This window comes from Periplaneta americana, chromosome 1, assembly GCF_040183065.1.
Source record: "Periplaneta americana isolate PAMFEO1 chromosome 1, P.americana_PAMFEO1_priV1, whole genome shotgun sequence".
NCBI classification, from domain to species: domain Eukaryota; kingdom Metazoa; phylum Arthropoda; class Insecta; order Blattodea; family Blattidae; genus Periplaneta; species Periplaneta americana.
Window position 1 is genome coordinate 53,097,653 of NC_091117.1, and position 17,528 is coordinate 53,115,180.

At 36.7% G+C, this 17,528-nt stretch overlaps 1 protein-coding gene across 2 annotated transcripts in view; it reads right to left on the reverse strand.

The window, feature by feature from the left end:
- LOC138695492 (hyaluronidase-like) overlaps window positions 1-17,528 on the reverse strand; it is a 112,543-nt gene that overhangs the window by 25,558 nt on the left and 69,457 nt on the right. For both annotated transcript variants that reach the window (XM_069819806.1, XM_069819805.1), the window contains exon 2: window positions 7,342-7,646. In XM_069819806.1, the coding sequence (XP_069675907.1) occupies window positions 7,342-7,646 (305 nt within the window). The remainder of the gene's footprint in view (window positions 1-7,341; window positions 7,647-17,528) is intronic.

Genomic DNA, 17,528 nt, shown 5'->3' on the forward strand with positions numbered 1-17,528 from the left:
CGAAGTAACAGTATTTTGTAAATACTGCCACTATTTCTGATTTGTAGTAAGTAATACGGCCATAAAAATTGTTCAGTAAGTATAAACAAAGGTGTTTCATAAAATCCAAGTTGCAGGAGGAAAAAATGCAACTCAGTGCTTTAGGACAGGGCCGGCAAGGAATACTCCCCGCTTTGCTACTACAGGACTGGAGCGTGCCCGTATGGGAACATTACTGAGTCGCTGAGGTATCTGCAGTCTGTGTGGTGACGTGAACTAAAAAAAAACTCCATTTCAGTTTGGTTGATAGGCCTCTCCCCTCTACTCACACACTCTATCATCAATGAAGGGGAAGATGTTACTGTCCATCTTACTAATGTTCGACTAACTGACTTTCAACACAGTGACAAATTTTGTTATTGAAAGTGTTTACCAGTAATCTATATTTCGAAAGTCTACACTAAGCGTTAATATTTCATTTTATTGTTGTTTATATCAACTGGCGCATTAAAAAGCTACTGAGAGCAGAAGATAAATGTTTTCTTCACCGCTAGTTGCTACTGTACAGCATGCACAAAGGGACAATCTGCACTGTGTCGCTCCCCCTGACATAATACAAAGTAACATTTCTTAATTTAATTATTAGTTGAAAATATTGTAAGAACGGCACTAAAATATACTCAAACATGTAATTGTCAAACATCTGTGTGGCTGTATTTTATCCACTTATGTACTTTATTTAATATTTTATTTTCTTACATGTACAACTTGGGGGGTGAAGGTATAAGAGGTAACAGCTACCGATCTGTTACTGACGGACTCGGGGCAAGTAGAAGGGGAAAGAAATGCCTTCGCATCCTCTCAACTTTTATGAAATGTCGTCTAGGGTTGTACAGTTATGCTGTACATTAGCGGAGCGGTGGTGGAAAGTCATGTTTAGGCCTATAACTTATCAGTAGTACCACTGCTTGTGTGACTTTAAATAAACTGTACGTAACTAATAAAATAAGCAGTAACTAGAGAAACAAACCAAATTAACAGTAACTAAACATGTTTATTCTACGCGTATTACATTGTAATACTTTTCACTATGTTTGAATAATAATAATAATAATAATAATAATAATAATAATAATAATAATAATAGTAACGGTGGTGGTGGTGGTGGTAGTAAACAAATCACAGATTTTACGTTAAATTTCTTGTCAAAGAAAATAACATCATAGTTTGTAAATCTAAAACTTTATAAACAACATAAACGTACCTAGCAAACAAGCACATTATAATGAAAATAAACAACGCAACACAAACGAATTCATAAATTTCATACAGGCAACAGTTTTGAAAATCAGAATACAAAATAATAATAATAAATATATGCTATTGCAAAAAGAAAGAACAGATTTACTAAGGTCTTAGTTTTATTTTTTTCTCTGTCTTTTAATAATATTTTCAATGGATTGTACAATAAACTTTGATATAGCAAGCCTCTATACAGCTATTAACTACGAAGTGCAATCCGTCATATTTGCTCTTAATGTAATACATCTCAATACTGAATATTAGGAAGATACTAATTAACGAAAGTTCGAAGTATCATTCATGATAATATATTATGTGCTTCACTAAACAAGAATATCGTCAGTAATGAATAATCATCACTCATCAGATATGTATCGCTCTACCAGCTGCTTGCTTTGTCTAGTTCAGTCCAGTTCTATTCCAGTTCAAGTCCGGTCCATGTTAGAACCGACTCTAGTTCATTCCAGTTATACCTCACGAAACTTCATTAATATACACGAAAATAACAATGCCAGTTATGTTATTATATATTTTATTTACAGGAGTATTTCTGTAATCTACTTAGGTTTCCTCAACCAAAAAATACAGCCCTATGTTCCAAATGTCATAATCCAAATAATCATCTTGCTTGTCCGTTATACCATGTCGGTTGTGAGTTTCCAAGATTTCTTCTTCCAGGTGGTATTCAAATGAATATTTCTTACTTAATTTGCTGTCTTCCATGTTTTAAATCCGAACAGACAAAGGAAATGGTACTGGTTAAATATCAACAGAGATAAACAATGGATCAGGCAAGGCTGCCCACTTTCGCTGTTGTTTTAATATACAGAGTGGAAGTGAAATAACCCTGCAGATTTTCAGAGCAAATAGCTCATGTTGTATAATTATAACAAAAGAAGTGTAATACCATGTTGTGGAAAGTCCATAGTTTTCTAAAAAAAAAATGCTTTTTCTCTAATGTTTAATACCCTCTTATTCGTTAACTATTGCGAGTAGGATAATGTTTTTTGTCCATATCGATAGGAAATCTAATAAAGAATAATTTATCCCTCTGGTATATTTCAATAACGTGGACGGTTTTCATGTAAATTTAATTTAAAAATCACTAATTTGAAGAAATTGAACGATGCAACCACATTGAAACGTTGTAGTCAGAGAGAGAGGTTCGCGTAGTGAGACAGATTTGAGTTCGTTGACCTCTGACATCTGTATTACGAGAAGAAAGAGCAGTGTGTTAGCGGTGATGTTGCCAGATTGCTGAAACTTCCAACTCAATTTTCTAGTTAACTGTGCATTTAATCTCAAAACGTAATGTAGATTATAAATGAAATTTGTAACATGACCATTAATGTACTGTAAGTACAGTCAATTTCTGTACACGTCTATTTTTGTCAGTAAGTATGTAATTTTTCAACAAACTTTTTAATATATATACACAGTATGTCATAATGTAACGTCTGGAGAAAAAATAATATTGTTTGAACAAAGCAGTGACGGGTCTCATATTATGAAACATTTTCAAAACCCAGAATCTGCTAACATTTTATAACCTGTAATTTAAGAACTTCATTTCAAATAATAACTAAATGTTAAGATAAATATATACAATTTTATATTTAGAAATTATAGTAGGAGTTATAATATTTTTTGAAAAGGGATCTCATATTCAGCACCCTTACCCTATAATACTCGTACATCTGGAATTATTATGAGCAAAGACTACTTTAATACAAATAAAAAATAAAATCCAGTTCAAATTTGAATCACCCACGTTGAATCACGAATTTGAATACTTCCTCGTCGCCTGCAGTAAATTCCTCGTTATTGAAACGCCTGATAGCGTAATTGCTGTAAGTACAGCTGCGCAGCGCAGTACGGTGGGTGGCCTACCTCTCCAGCTTCGTAGTAAAGAGTATGCACATTCGAACCCACAGACTGATTTTCATCACGCAGTGTATTTGGGTCTGTGAAGCTTATTATGTAGCGTGACGCTTTAAATTAGCAGCGATATCGTGTTAACAAAGTATGTTATCGCGTTTAGTTGGACATACTTCAACTTAGCAATTAAGGGCACTTTTAACTATTAATTGTACTATTTCTTGTGGGTTTAACGTCTTCACGATTTTCATATATCTACGGATTCATATGACTAAAAGCAAGAATGTGTGAAGTATCTCTTATAAACTACAAGGACGTTTCAGAGATAATAAGATATACGGATGAGCAACGGTGATCGTTTTAAATCGATTTTATGACGCTGTATCCACAACAAGGTTATATGGCGTCAGTGTGAAATCGTGATAGATATTATTTTGGTGAGGGAAGGACGAAGGCTCGCCATGGATTACTTTACATTCGCAATGCAGTTGAGGAAAACCTCGCAAAAATGCAACCAGGTAATCTGACTGGAGCGGGGTTTGAATCCACGTCCAAGCGCAGACGGATCGGTATAACAGCTCCTTACCACTGAGCTACGACAGTGGCTAGTAATGGTGAAATGAGTGCCAAAGGAAATTGTAGTAGGAGAAAACTTAGGCCGTTCTACTAGATAGTAAGCACCTTCAAATTAAATCGTTTGGTCCTCTAGGTTGGGGATTGTTATGTCGGGTCAGCTCCTCAATCAACAGAAAAAATATTAAATTCTTCAAAAGTAATAGGCTTAAGTCGGATCAAGAATGCTGCAAATGGGGTTGGCTGTTAAAGTGGACAAAACAAATTACACGGCAATAAGAGATACAGGTGAACCTATGTTATACGTAACCCAGTTATACACATTTCTGATTTGTATGTAATTATATACAGGTTCTGGCAAAATTACGTTTAATGCCATATAAATTAATTCTGATTTTTGTACGTAGTTGATTTGCACGGAATTCGATTTTTTAAGTACAAGGAGTCACACCACTGCTGCTGTCAAGGACTTCTTGCGCCGCTGGCAATGGGAGATTCTGGAACATCCACCGTACTCACCCGATATGAGTCCATGCGATTACGATCTTTTCACCAAAGTGAAAGAACAACTGCGAGGGACCCGGTACAATACCAGAGATGAACTTATCCGTGCTATAGGGCGGTCAATAGGGAACATCAACAAAGATGGACGCGCTGATGGTGTACGACGCCTTCCAAACATTTGGCAAAATATAATAAATAAGGGGGGCGACTATATAGAAGATACGTAAATGTTGTACCTCTGTGAATAAAGCCATGTCAGAAATATCGAACTGTTGCCATTACTTTTAATCCAACCTTAGTAGTAAATTAAAATTGAGTTTGAATTGCACGTACTTTTCTTTTTTTGATTTGATGAATAATAAAGTTCCACTTTAACTTCACATGATCTTTCTTATGCCTCTGAATACAATTTAACCTTTAACTATTTCCAAGAATCTGAAGATCAGCTGTGAGATGCGGGGAACTAATAAGCCATGTGCCAGTCAAGACCCCGCCTCTTTACATCAGGTTACGGGATTCGTACCGATAAGACAGCAAACTCACACAGCCCAGGCGAATACAGAGCCGGCATGCTCCGCCTTTACATGTTACCTTCACGGAACACGTTACAAACGTTTGAAAACATTTGCAGGTCATTAATATCTTTCTAGCAATTATGTGTCGGACCCACGAGCCGAGCTACCATGAGTCTCAGGGGGAGAGCCAATAGAACACAGAAGTACCATTAGCAACTAATGGCCACTTACCATGGGGTCCAAGTTCTGTGGACGGCCCGCAGTAGACTCTACATCGGACGCGAGCCCGAAATATGGGAAAGAAACGAATATGATGATGAAAGATGAGAAGTGTAATTGAAGATAACTGTGTAAAAAGGGGATAGCTCCATTTTTTTTTGTCAGATTGCAGGTTAAGATCGGCATATATAAAACGAACGAGCCTGCTTCAGCTGGTGCACAAAGGGGGTAGCTTCATGCTTTCGTAATGAAGAGAATGAGGAAAAACTTTTACCTCCAACTTTAATTCGGAGCAAGAAATAGCTCCGGAGATACTACCCAGGAAATGAGCTTAAATTTCAATAGCCATTTCAGTTCATTATTTAAGAAGACTGTGGTCAACAAGTGGAAGCACAAGTTTGCTTTACCCTCATAACGTGTACTGGAGTATACACTGAATGATATTCAATGCAGTGTTTTTGCCAGTGCTTCTGTGAAGGAACATTATGTTCTACAAAATCATGGTTTTAAACTAAACTTACCTAATGAAAACTTACATCTCTATTCTGCATCTCTACCACTCAAGCGACCAAAGTGTAAAAGAACTAGCAATAAAATACGTACCATCCAACTATATCATCACCATCATCATCATCATCATCATCATCATCATCATCAACAATTGGAATAAATTAATTGATGATCGTAATAAATATCTACTTGTGAAATTTTATTTCTTTTTATTGAATCATGTCCACACCTGTGGAGTAACGGTCAGCGCGTCTGGCCGCGAAACCAGGTGGCCCGGGTTAGAATCCCGGTCGGAGCAAGTTACCTGGTTGAGGTTTTTTTCCGGGGTTTTCCCTCAACCCAACACGAGCAAATGCTGGGTAACTTTCGGTGCTGGATCCCGGACTCATTCCACCGGAATTATCACCTTCATTTCATTCAGACGCTAAATAACCTGAGATGTTAATACAACGTCGTAAAATAACCCAATAAAAATTATTTAATCATATTTTCCTTATTAGGAAGATTTTAGACATGAAATCTTGAAATAACTACTCTCCCGTGCAAAAAGGAGGCAGCTCCAACAGTTTTATTGTGATTGTGACACAATTATTGTGTAAATGAAAAAATTAAAATACATCGTGACAAGGTTGTGTTTCTTGCTGAACTACCTCCAATCGATGGAAAAATTTTAGTTAAAATATTACATCCTTTCACATTCAGTTTTTTGTTTCTCCTGAAAACTTTATAAAAATGGAGCTCTTCTCTTTTTGCACCAGTGTCTTCAATTATGATGGCGAAATGAGTCCCTGATCCAACGCTGAACGTTATCCAGCAATTCTGCTTCAATTGGTAGAGGGAAAATCTCGAAAATACCTCAACTTGTCCTAAGCAACTTATTAAGCATTTTCTTACTGCGTAGAGTAGGTTTAATTTTTACTTAATTAGGTCTAATAAAAAATCTTTCTTTCTTCTTAACTTCGACAATAAACTGTCTAGTCTTTATTGATCAGTTAATCTTTTAGTACTTTGATTTTTATTGTACTTACAAATTTAATATTAATTGTAATTATAATTGTAATTGTATTCTTAATATTGTACTTATAAAACAGTTATATTACCGGTTGTTCTTTATGGTTGTGAAACGTGGACTCTCACTTCGAGAGAGGAACATAGGTTAAGGGTGTTTGAGAATAAGGTGCTTAGGAAAATATTTGGGGCTAAAAGGGATGAAGTTACAGGAGAATGGAGAAAGTTACACAACACAGAACTGCACGCATTGTATTCTTCACCTGACATAATTAGGAACAATAAATCCAGACGTTTGAGAATCCAGAAATGCATATAGAGTGTTAGTTGGGAGGCCGGAGGGAAAAAGACCTTTAGGGAGGCCTAGACGTAGATGGGAAGATAATATTAAAATGGATTTGAGGGAGGTGGGATATGATGATAGAGAATGGATTAATCTTGCTCAGGATAGGGACCAATGGCGGGGTTATATGAGGGCGGCAATGAACTTCCGGGTTCCTTAAAAGCCAGTAAGTAGTAGTAGTAGTAGTAGTAGTAGTAGTAGTAGTAGTAGTAGTAGTAGTAGTAGTAGTAGTAGTAGTAGTAGTAGTAGTAGTAGTAGTAGTAGTAGTAGTAGTCCAGTAATCCCCTGGTTGAGGGGAAGAGAAGGCCTGGTAGCCTTATCTCTATCAGGTTAAATAAATAAATAAATAAATAACCAGAACTTGAATCCTGACCCGCTCGTTTCACGGTCAGACATGTTAAGCGTTACTCCACAATGGTAGAATTATCAAGTTATGGGCTACTCTCACTTTCTAGTATCTTTGCTATAACATGCTCTCTCCAGAGCTATCTAAAATTTAGTTGAGCTCACCCTGGAAGTTGCGGTCAGGCACCATCTCGTCGACCTGCGCCCGCAGTTTGTTGAGGTGCTGCTCCAGGTCGCCCTCCTGGGGCACCCCGCCGTTGCGTCGCTTCGTGTTACCGTGCTTGTCCCGCAGCAGGGCCGGGAACTCGCCGGGGTCGTACAGGATGACCATGTGCTCGCCGCGGAACACGTCACCCGAGTTCTGCACCATGCCCCAGTTCCGCACAGTGCTGAAGTCCATGCCGTAGCGGTGGCACATGAAGGTCGGGGCGTTCCAGTACACACGGAACTCCGGCGCCGGACCTTCCAGGCTACGGTGGAAACATCACAATAAAGGTCGGTCCACAATAAAACGAGAACGAAAACGAGAACGGAAATAATGTTAAAATAAATATATCTAAATGTGAGCATTCACAATAGTTAATTATGAATGCTCACATTTAAATACATTTATGCTCGACCATGCCGAAATGTAGTAATCATACACCTGGTAGCAGTCCTTTAATGCATGTCATTAAAGTACACCTACTCATTAAAGTACAGGTGTTTTCAGCCAATGACAACTCAGCTTACATTTGTTCAGCCAATAACAAGTCAGCTTTGTACCGTTATAAAACCGCAAGTATCGATTATTCTCGGATATGCAATCGAAAGAGAATTAGCGAAAAGTCACGGAGGCTGGAGATCCAATACTGTCGCAGAAGGTTATGTCCTGTTACTATAATAATTAGCGTCAATTGTAAATAATATTCAAATAAATTCAATTTGTCATCTCGTTTTTCAATGTCGAATTCAATAATCAAGGTTATACCAAGTTTAACGGGATTACATCAAGGTCAATGACATTATTGTTCCTCGGAAAAAATCAATACTTTCGCGTCTGCGCACATCTCACAATTCACGACCTAGAACAAGGTCTCTTCCGATCTTGTCAGATACAAATAAAATATTAAAATAAAATAAAATCTGAATAATTTCAAGTTAGAAATATGGTCGAGCATAAAAAGTCGTATGAAACTCGCCTATAATGGTAATTAAGAAGCTCGTATAAAAATTATGAAACTCGCTTGCGCTCGTTTCATAAACATCCATACTCCCTTCTTAATGACTATCATTATAGGCTCATTGCATAATGTACTATTATTTTAATAATATTTCCGTTCTCGTTCTCGTTGTAGTTTTCGTTCCCGGTTTATAGTGAACCAGCCTTTAATCGTTAAACGCCAGACTTGGTTTACTAATATTAAATAGCATCAAATAACTCGCCTCACTGCAGTGTGAGACTTAGCTAACCGATCTTGAACGGAGCAGAACATCCTAGGGGAAGCTGGACTGGGAATATAATGGAACTGATAAGAGGTGGTGATAAGTTAAAGGTCTGATCAGTCAGCTACCGCAGGGGTTAATTAATGAATAGTAATTCGTTAATGTTTTTATGAAGTTTGTACTGTACACGTTATCAGTTCGGAAGCTGGCGAATAGGGGCGTGGTTTCAAGTAGCTTTGGAGTGAGTAAAGGCCGGTTCACAATAAACCGGGGATAGAAACGAGAACGAGAAGGGAAATAATGTTATATACGTTTATTTTAAGATTATTTCCGTTCTCGTTGTCGTTTCTGTTCCCGGTTTATTGTGAACCAGCCTTAACAGTTGATACATTGCTTTTGCATTCTTCACAGGGCCGGTGAGGTGAGTTCCATATAATACTCTATTTACATCTGATCGAGGTTATGGCTAATATGTATAGGCCATTTGGTACGAGTATCTCGTGAAACTTAACTGCGCGTGAGAGGAAGGAAAAGTGGACTGAGAAGCTTCCCTCCCTCGCTATATTTCGACTTGCAAACTATAGCTTAACAACTGGCAAAACTCCGTTATAGGAGGTTACTAAACCTTACCGCTGTGCTGGAGGCGGAGTCGGAGTTTCCCTCCATTAATCTGAACCTTTGTCGCTAATGACTGACAAGTTATCTAACGCATCACTGCTATCGGTACGCGCTTACTATTGGGTGACAATTAGGAAGGAGGAGGTGAATAGTTTACTGTGCCACTCTTTAAGAGTGATGCATGCGCAGACCTACGGAATTTTCTAAGTTGTTCCCCTATAGCTGGCTCGCTTACCCTCCCCCCTTGAATTGTATTCTTTAACTATGAATTGTATTCTCATAGTTATGAAACAAAAGATACGAATTATTTAAGATTGTTTGAACCAAAATGCAACATTACTACAGTATTTAATCAGAGTAGTAGTAATTTAGGCCTAAGAATATAATACATACCATTTATATTTAAATATCCTAATCTTGTCAATTCTAATAGTTTTAGTATTGAATTTAAAAAGTTATGTATGGAATTTATAAATAATGAAAAATTGTGAATTTAAATTTTTATACTCTTATTGTGTTAGTAGACATAAAACAAATTGTATTATATACTTCTTAATTTAAAATCAAGAATCCGCCCCGAAAGGGCAGTAGCGAATTTTTGCCCACTATATGAGGTTGCACATTTGCATAGCCTACTGTATTGACCTTGTAATCTTGTAGAATGTAGAGTGATATTCTGACGTAGAACTACGACTTTAACATCTATGGTGAAATCGCGTGTTCAGGATCTTTGGGTATACCAGTAGGCCGTTTGGCTCTTGTTGAGTTTCTGTTTCTACTGTCTACTGTTGGCTCGTGTTCATGTAACTGATATATATATATTGTTTTTAATGCGATAGCTCTTGTTGAGTTTCTGTTTCTACTGTCTACTGTTGACTCGTGTTCATGTAACTGATATATATTTTGTTTTTAATGCGATAGCTCTTGTTGAGTTTCTGTTTCTACTGTCTACTGTTGACTCGTGTTCATGTAACTGATATATATTTTGTTTTTAATGCGATAGCTCTTGTTGAGTTTCTGTTTCTACTGTCTACTGTTGACTCGTGTTCATGTAACTGATATATATTTTGTTTTTAATGCGATAGCTCTTGTTGAGTTTCTGTTTCTACTGTCTACTGTTGGCTCGTGTTCATGTAACTGATATATATTTTGTTTTTAATGCGATAGCTCTTGTTGAGTTTCTGTTTCTACTGTCTACTGTTGGCTCGTGTTCATGTAACTGATATATATTTTGTTTTTAATGCGATAGCTCTTGTTGAGTTTCTGTTTCTACTGTCTACTGTTGGCTCGTGCTCATGTAACTGATATATATTTTGTTTTTAATGCGATACTGGTGATTAAGGAGTGATGAATTTGGTATGTAAATTTCCAACCCAGCATTTATCTTTGTGACTGAGGAAAACCATGAAAAACCCACGTCAGATTGGCGGTTGAACCCGGGACCTCCCGAAGCAAGTCTCGAACGTTACCGTCTGAGCCCCCTCGCTCGGTACTTCCTAGATTTCGGTCAGCAGTCCACTTGCTGTATTTCGTGTTCTCTTGTTTTGATGTTGGATTATGAAACCTTACTCCTCTTTTCACGGAAGGAAGACCGCGATTGCGTTTCGTTGCTTATTTCTTCAGTTGATCTCGATATGTATGAAACGAATTTAGCACCGAGACTGAGCTATCTTTAACCATCTAGGTTTACTGAAGTTTCTAAATGAGGTCTCATTACCGGATATTGCAGGATTGTATGTTTATTGCACGATTAACATCCTTAGTCGAGGCGATGAAAAGAAAGGGCTATTCAAGCAGAAGATCCGGCTTCTTTCTGACGTCAGAGAGATCAAATGAAACTGCTGACAATCAAACACTGACATTAACTCTAAAATGATAGCTAATTCTAAAATCTTATCTTTCATGCCATTACATTGCTCAGTAATTTAACACAATTTTTATGCTTAAAAATGTACGAGCAACAAAACTAAACTGTCTTTTCCCGAACAAACAAGCAATGTGAACAATATTATAATACTGTAATAAATACGTACTAGCTCGGGGAAGTGGCATACCATTATCTTCCTCTTGAATGATAACATAATATGAAATAATAATGGAGTATCACAAAGACAACACAAACTTTCTCATTTCCAAAATATTTTAGATTTTCTTGTTATCAGTTAATCCCGTCTGTGTTACATAACCACATTCTTGGCTTGTTTTGCGAGGGCCGAACCCGGGACGGATGCTTGTACTTAGGCTTTTGCGTTCAAAGACCACGTGCAACAAAACGTCGGTTATAGGGATATCCTGAACTAGCACCAACAGATAGCGCACGTGTACTTTGAGGAATGCGCTTTGCGTGTGCATTTGTTTTTCGGTATATAAACATTGAGGACATACGTTGTGTATTAGTATATTAAATACTCTTAAAAACAACTAAAAATGGCAAATTTTTGTTATGTTCCTATAAGTAAGAACCAGGGAAAGCTTTTTGTCTTCAATCATGTCCCGAAATATTCTGAATATATGCTTTAAACTTTAAAAAAATATAAGTAATTAAATTGCGCCTCGAAAGTATTAAATAAAAGACCTACCTGTACTTCAAGTAAGGAATTGTTGACTACAGTTTCATTTTGGAAGAGGAAAAAGAAAAATTAATAAAAACCTATGCAACCTCGACAGCGAGCTATGTTAGCTTATATTATATGCAGTAGTTGTAGGAGTCTCCAAAGTTCACGCCTGCAGTAAACTCTCTATAAACTAGGATGTTTATTATCCAGGACGATCCGTAGTGAAATCAATTTCGTGAATAATGTTTTTAATGTACTGTACCCTAGTTATTAAAACCGTGTTTTAACTTCAAATTTTCAAAACCATCCTACATAGTATTCAAAACTGCATGTCCTTAACCTACAAATCGCACGACTAATCGTGATACTACTGCGATCATATTATATCATCCTATTAAAAATTGCATTTGATCTTTCTGTAACTACAGAAAAAAATACAAGGAATTCAACATCGATAGTCCCTTCCCTATAAAAAGAAAACCACATTGGTGGCTGCATATCCTGTTTTTAGCGTACGGTTCTTAAATATTAATGATTAAAGAGGGCAATATTCACCTTCGACATAGCTCCTACTTTTTTTTATTCGTGCACCTCGATCTCAAAGTTCTCGTTTAGGTTCATGAACATTCAATTTACTCGTATCTATATTCTGCATACTGCAGATTTCCACACCCATCTCTTGAAATCGCTCAATATTATACAGATTTACGTTATTATTTATTGTAAATTAAATTAAATTACGAGGTAAGAAAATATTGTATTATATTAAATTATACTAGGTTATACAAAATAACTGCAAATACAATTTTGACACGCACAGAAAACCAATAAGCGGGAAAACGTAACCAACTGTAGCATGTGACATAACATAGCCCTTCAACATGTTGCGTCGCATGGAACGCTCCTGCCATCCAGCGGTAAAACTTCGCATAAGATATCCCTATTGTAACCACCGATTAAAATTGCACACCAAACTCCTGTTTATGCATTTTTACGGTGCAACGACCTCGCTTAGAACTTAAACAGGTAATCTCTAACCGGCTATATTCGAGTGGTTAAGGGAGATAACCAGTGATTAGTGTAGGTCTAGTAAAACAAAATGGCGGTCAGATCTACAGCTGATATTTCGAAGAGATTGTTATGTACTCGAAATACTTGGGTAGAAATCACATGAGCGTGAAGTTTCATTAGTGGAAAGATAGAATTCTTACGAGGAGTTAGATGACAGAAAATTTCAGAGGGGATTTCGCTTATCAAAATCTATCATGTCATTTCTGCTGCAACAAATGGAATAACCCAGAGACAGTCCTATTTCTCCTATGAACTGGCTGTTTTTATATTACGATTCTATGCAACTGATATGATCAGTATTTTAAGAGATAATACTCGAGTAAGGTACATGTGCCAAATAAGGCCCACTTAACGTATCAAGATCTATTGTATTGTTACTGAAGGAGATAAAATTCTGAAAATTGTACTAAAACATACTTCAGGATGAGCAACAAAGAAGACGTGGTCTTAGATTTAGAGTTATTGAAAAACGTGTCTATAATAGTGCAATATTTAAAATGTGAGTAATGGGCCTTATTTGATACACTCGTTCCAAATAAGGCCCATTGTCGGTCCCAAATAAGGCCCATGTGTAAATAAATAATGATTACGAAAGAAAATAGAAATCAATTAAATTACAATAATTGTATTTAAACGAAATGAACTACAATACTAATATTCAAAGTTAAGTAGACAAAAACACATTCTGAACAAAGTAAATTGATATTTTGTCCTTAGTCTAAAGATCACACTCTGAGTAAACAAAAAAACTGTTCTTAGGCTAAGATCACATTCTGGGCAAAGGAAACTGAATATTTTCACCATATTTTCACTGTTGTCTGAAGATTACACTCTGCACAGAGAGAACTGGTATATTGTCCTAAGTTTAAGAGACATTCTCGGAAAACAAACCAGAATATTTTGTCCTTAGCCTAAAGATTACACTCTGCAAAAAGAAAAGTTGTATTGTGTCTTTCACTTAAATATTACAGTGTGGGCAAAGAAGCCTGGATATTTTGTCCTTAGCCGTAAGTCCAACGCATTCTTCATGAACATAAGTTGAACACTTTACACGAAGTCTCATGCCAGCAATACGATCATTTCAGCATAAATAGCAGAACCAACTTTCTTTTCTCAATCTTTTAGTTTGAATGCCACTCCGTCCAGCTTCAAGAAGTTCTTTCACGGAAGGCACAGAACATATTTTCCTCTTCTGAGCTGTCTTCACGCTCAAACCTTTAGGAGCAGTAGCACCATTCTTATCACTTTCGCGGTCCTCTGTAGGCCTATGTCCTTTTGCAGTTTTAACTGATTTAGTCTCCTCTTTGTCTTGAAAAAAATTCCTTAATGACCCCAACTGCTTGGTAATTAAGGGCTTTTCGTCCCTGGTTTGTATGTTTTTTTCTTTATTTCAGGGGTACGAAGAATGTCTTGAAAGAAGTTTCTAATTTTCCTTCATTATCACTAGAGATATGGGAAAAGTCACTGGATTCGTCATGAAGAGAGAAGATATCACTTGTGAAGCCTGATTCCCCTGAATCTCTTTGTTTCGAAACTCTTTTCTGGGTTGATTTGGCTGAAGTAGGAGCAACTGGGATCCAGATTGTGATTGTAATGGGGCTTCTTCAGCCTTTTCTCTCCTGGTGAGTTCCGAAGGACCGAAGGCACTCTCAGGGATAACACTAGGGTCGAACGGATAAATTCCAATAGCGCTAAACCCACTTGATACATTGGAAGGTGTAGCAGCTCTTGACCAAACCTTATTAATTTTTCCCAAATATCCGTTTGTTTACTTACGACTTTGAGCACCCTTCTGCTTTGTCCAGTAAAGCAATACTTCATCATCCCAGAATGCTTCGTAAGGGACAAACACAGACTTATGGAATGGCTGTAACTCATGAGTGGTGTTGCTAGGTAAGCAGAACAACGTAATGCCACACGAGTCTGCTACATCTACAATGCCAGCGTCCAAATGCGATGATTCCCCATCAAATGTTAAATGTTATGTTTTATTTAACGACGCTCGCAACTGCGAGGTTATATCAGCGTCGCCGGATGTGCCGGAATTTTGTCCCGCAGGAGTTCTTTTACATGCCAGTAAATCTACTGACATGAGCCTGTCGCATTTAAGCACACTTAAATGCCATCGACCTGGCCCGGGATCGAACCCGCAACCTTGGGCATAGAAGGCCAGCGCTATACCAACTTGCCAACCAGGTCGACTTCCCCATCAAAGATTAATAGAACATTGCCTTGTGTCTTGAATCTAGCGAAATGATATAACCATTTGACGAAGGTTGCTGTTGTCTACAACCTTTCTCGTCAATATTATAGATTAGTTGAGGCTTATCTAAAATATATAAGCGAGTCATTACCTTCTTCAGCTTATCAAAAGAGTCCTTAACAAAGAATTTATTGAGTTTTGCAGCCCTACCAGGATTCATGCTCTGCGCCTTTGTTCCGGATAATTCTGGATGATGTCGTAAAAACAGTTCCAACTATTTTCTCCCAGCAAGTCCACTTAACTTGTTAAAAGGGTTTTCAATGTTATTTTCGTCACAAAAAATGTATACTGAGCGTTGACGTACTTTGCCCGTTATTGGCATGCCTATCTGTGCTAGAATAAAAATCCTGTTGCAGAGATCCTGTTCTTGAGCAGAGGTCAAAATTGATGATCTGCTTAACGTTTTTGTATTCTTTGCACTAATTTGGTGGTTTCTTAATGATCTTCGTGAGATATATAATTTGCGCTGCTGCCGTCCTTACAGGCATTCCTTAAGCTATAGCCTCCATTGCCTGCTGCAATTGCTGTTCGGTCCAAAGTGCTCTCGTTTTCTTTAGCTTTTCCATCTAAAAATAATAGGGAAATGATGTTACTAGAGATACGTAGTTTTCGCAAACCACGGATTCGCCAAATGTAGTTTTTCAGCTGATAAAATCAATCATTCTATGTTTCAAGTCCTTTCGAGTCAGAATTACGCAAGTTTAAGCTCTCTAAGTAAATAAATGTTTTGTGTATAGGTAATACATACCAAAAGATTGAAAATATAATATTTTAACAAATAAACACAATTATTATGCTACAAATAATTAATTAAGTTACGAATTTAGAATAATTATCGTAGCTTTGATAATTATCTTCACAATTTTCTCATAAATAAATTACTGTATGTTACAGAATGTCTTTATGAGGCTGAAAATAAGAAAAACCTTGAAGAAAATTCATGTTCCAAATAAGGCCCACGGGCCTTGTTTAGCTCATCTATAGATGGCCTTATTTGGAGCTCTCTGTAAATCCACACTTTCATTCGTAGGTTTACTAAGGGATAAATAAATACACGTTAAGTGGAAAATATCAATACAGTATCTTATTCTACTAATCACATGCTTTTAAATGACATATACCATGTTCATTTATGTTCAGTTACCAAAAAATGCATAAGGTTTATTAAAATACCTCGAAATAGTAGCGACAACAGCTTCAGACGCTGTTCACTGCTCAACTAAAGCAAACATGGTGAAATCGTTCACTTACATTGTTGCATTTTTTGTGCTAGCCGTTAGAGGCCAGGAACTGTCAGAGACATTAAGAATCTTGTGGAAATTGTAATGTTATCTTAATAAAATGACAGATGGGCCTTATTTAGAACCGGGCCTTATTTGGGTCATGTACCTTATCCCTTTTCCTACGTCGCAGGTTGAACAAAGGTTATGGATGGATCTTAGGATACTCCACAGTTCCCTGGTATAATTGGCGCCCTGAATTGTACACACATTCTTCATCCTTTCTCTTTACGGGTATTCTATCTTTTTTATATGGGTAACATATTTAAATCTAGTTATTAAGTCTATCAATAATTCAGACTCACAATGGGATATAATCTTTTTGTTTTATATTTTCCATTTTTGTAATACATTTTAGCTAAGATAAATGCAATCCACAAACAAAAAGCGCCCAAAGGCAAATAATGCAACGTGGAAATATCCTATATTTTCGTTTCGATGTAGAACGGAGTAAATGCAGTCATTTTTAGACATTGACTACTTTGCAGAGATATGGATGCTTTTCTTTCGTCATTTTGTAGCAACATTATAGGCCTACCAGACTTCATCCTAGTTAACCATTAAATTGCCAAAACTTTATTTCTCACACTACTTTATTAAACCGTGTCGGACTGTAAAGAAAACAACTACCGAAATGTCCGCATTTTATATATGTCGTACACTATAGTATTGTGAAATTTTAATTTTCCTACCAATTTTTTTTTATTGTTCTACTAGCCGTACCCGTGCGCTCCGCTGCACCCGTTAGAAATAAATATGAAGTAATTACATAATTAAAATAGGACATTTGATCCAGGGAACATTCGTGTTTGATAGAAGGATAAATCTTTTAATATGTTACTTAATTTAAATTGTATTTAAATAATTAAAATGCGATCATTTTGGTCCAGAGACCACTCATTTGGTGCAATGACAATTCCTTTAACATGTTTCTTAATTTTTATTACATGCATCCATACTTTAATGAAGATTGACATATCATTTAGATTTAATGTGTATACTTTAGTTTACTTGCTATATGTTTCCATTGAATTATGATAACTTAATTTTAACCCTTGTTTTCTACGTAGCCTATTCAGTAAATGGCGCTTGGGCAACTATGGTTCTGAACCCTTCAAATAACTTAAATTATATTATATT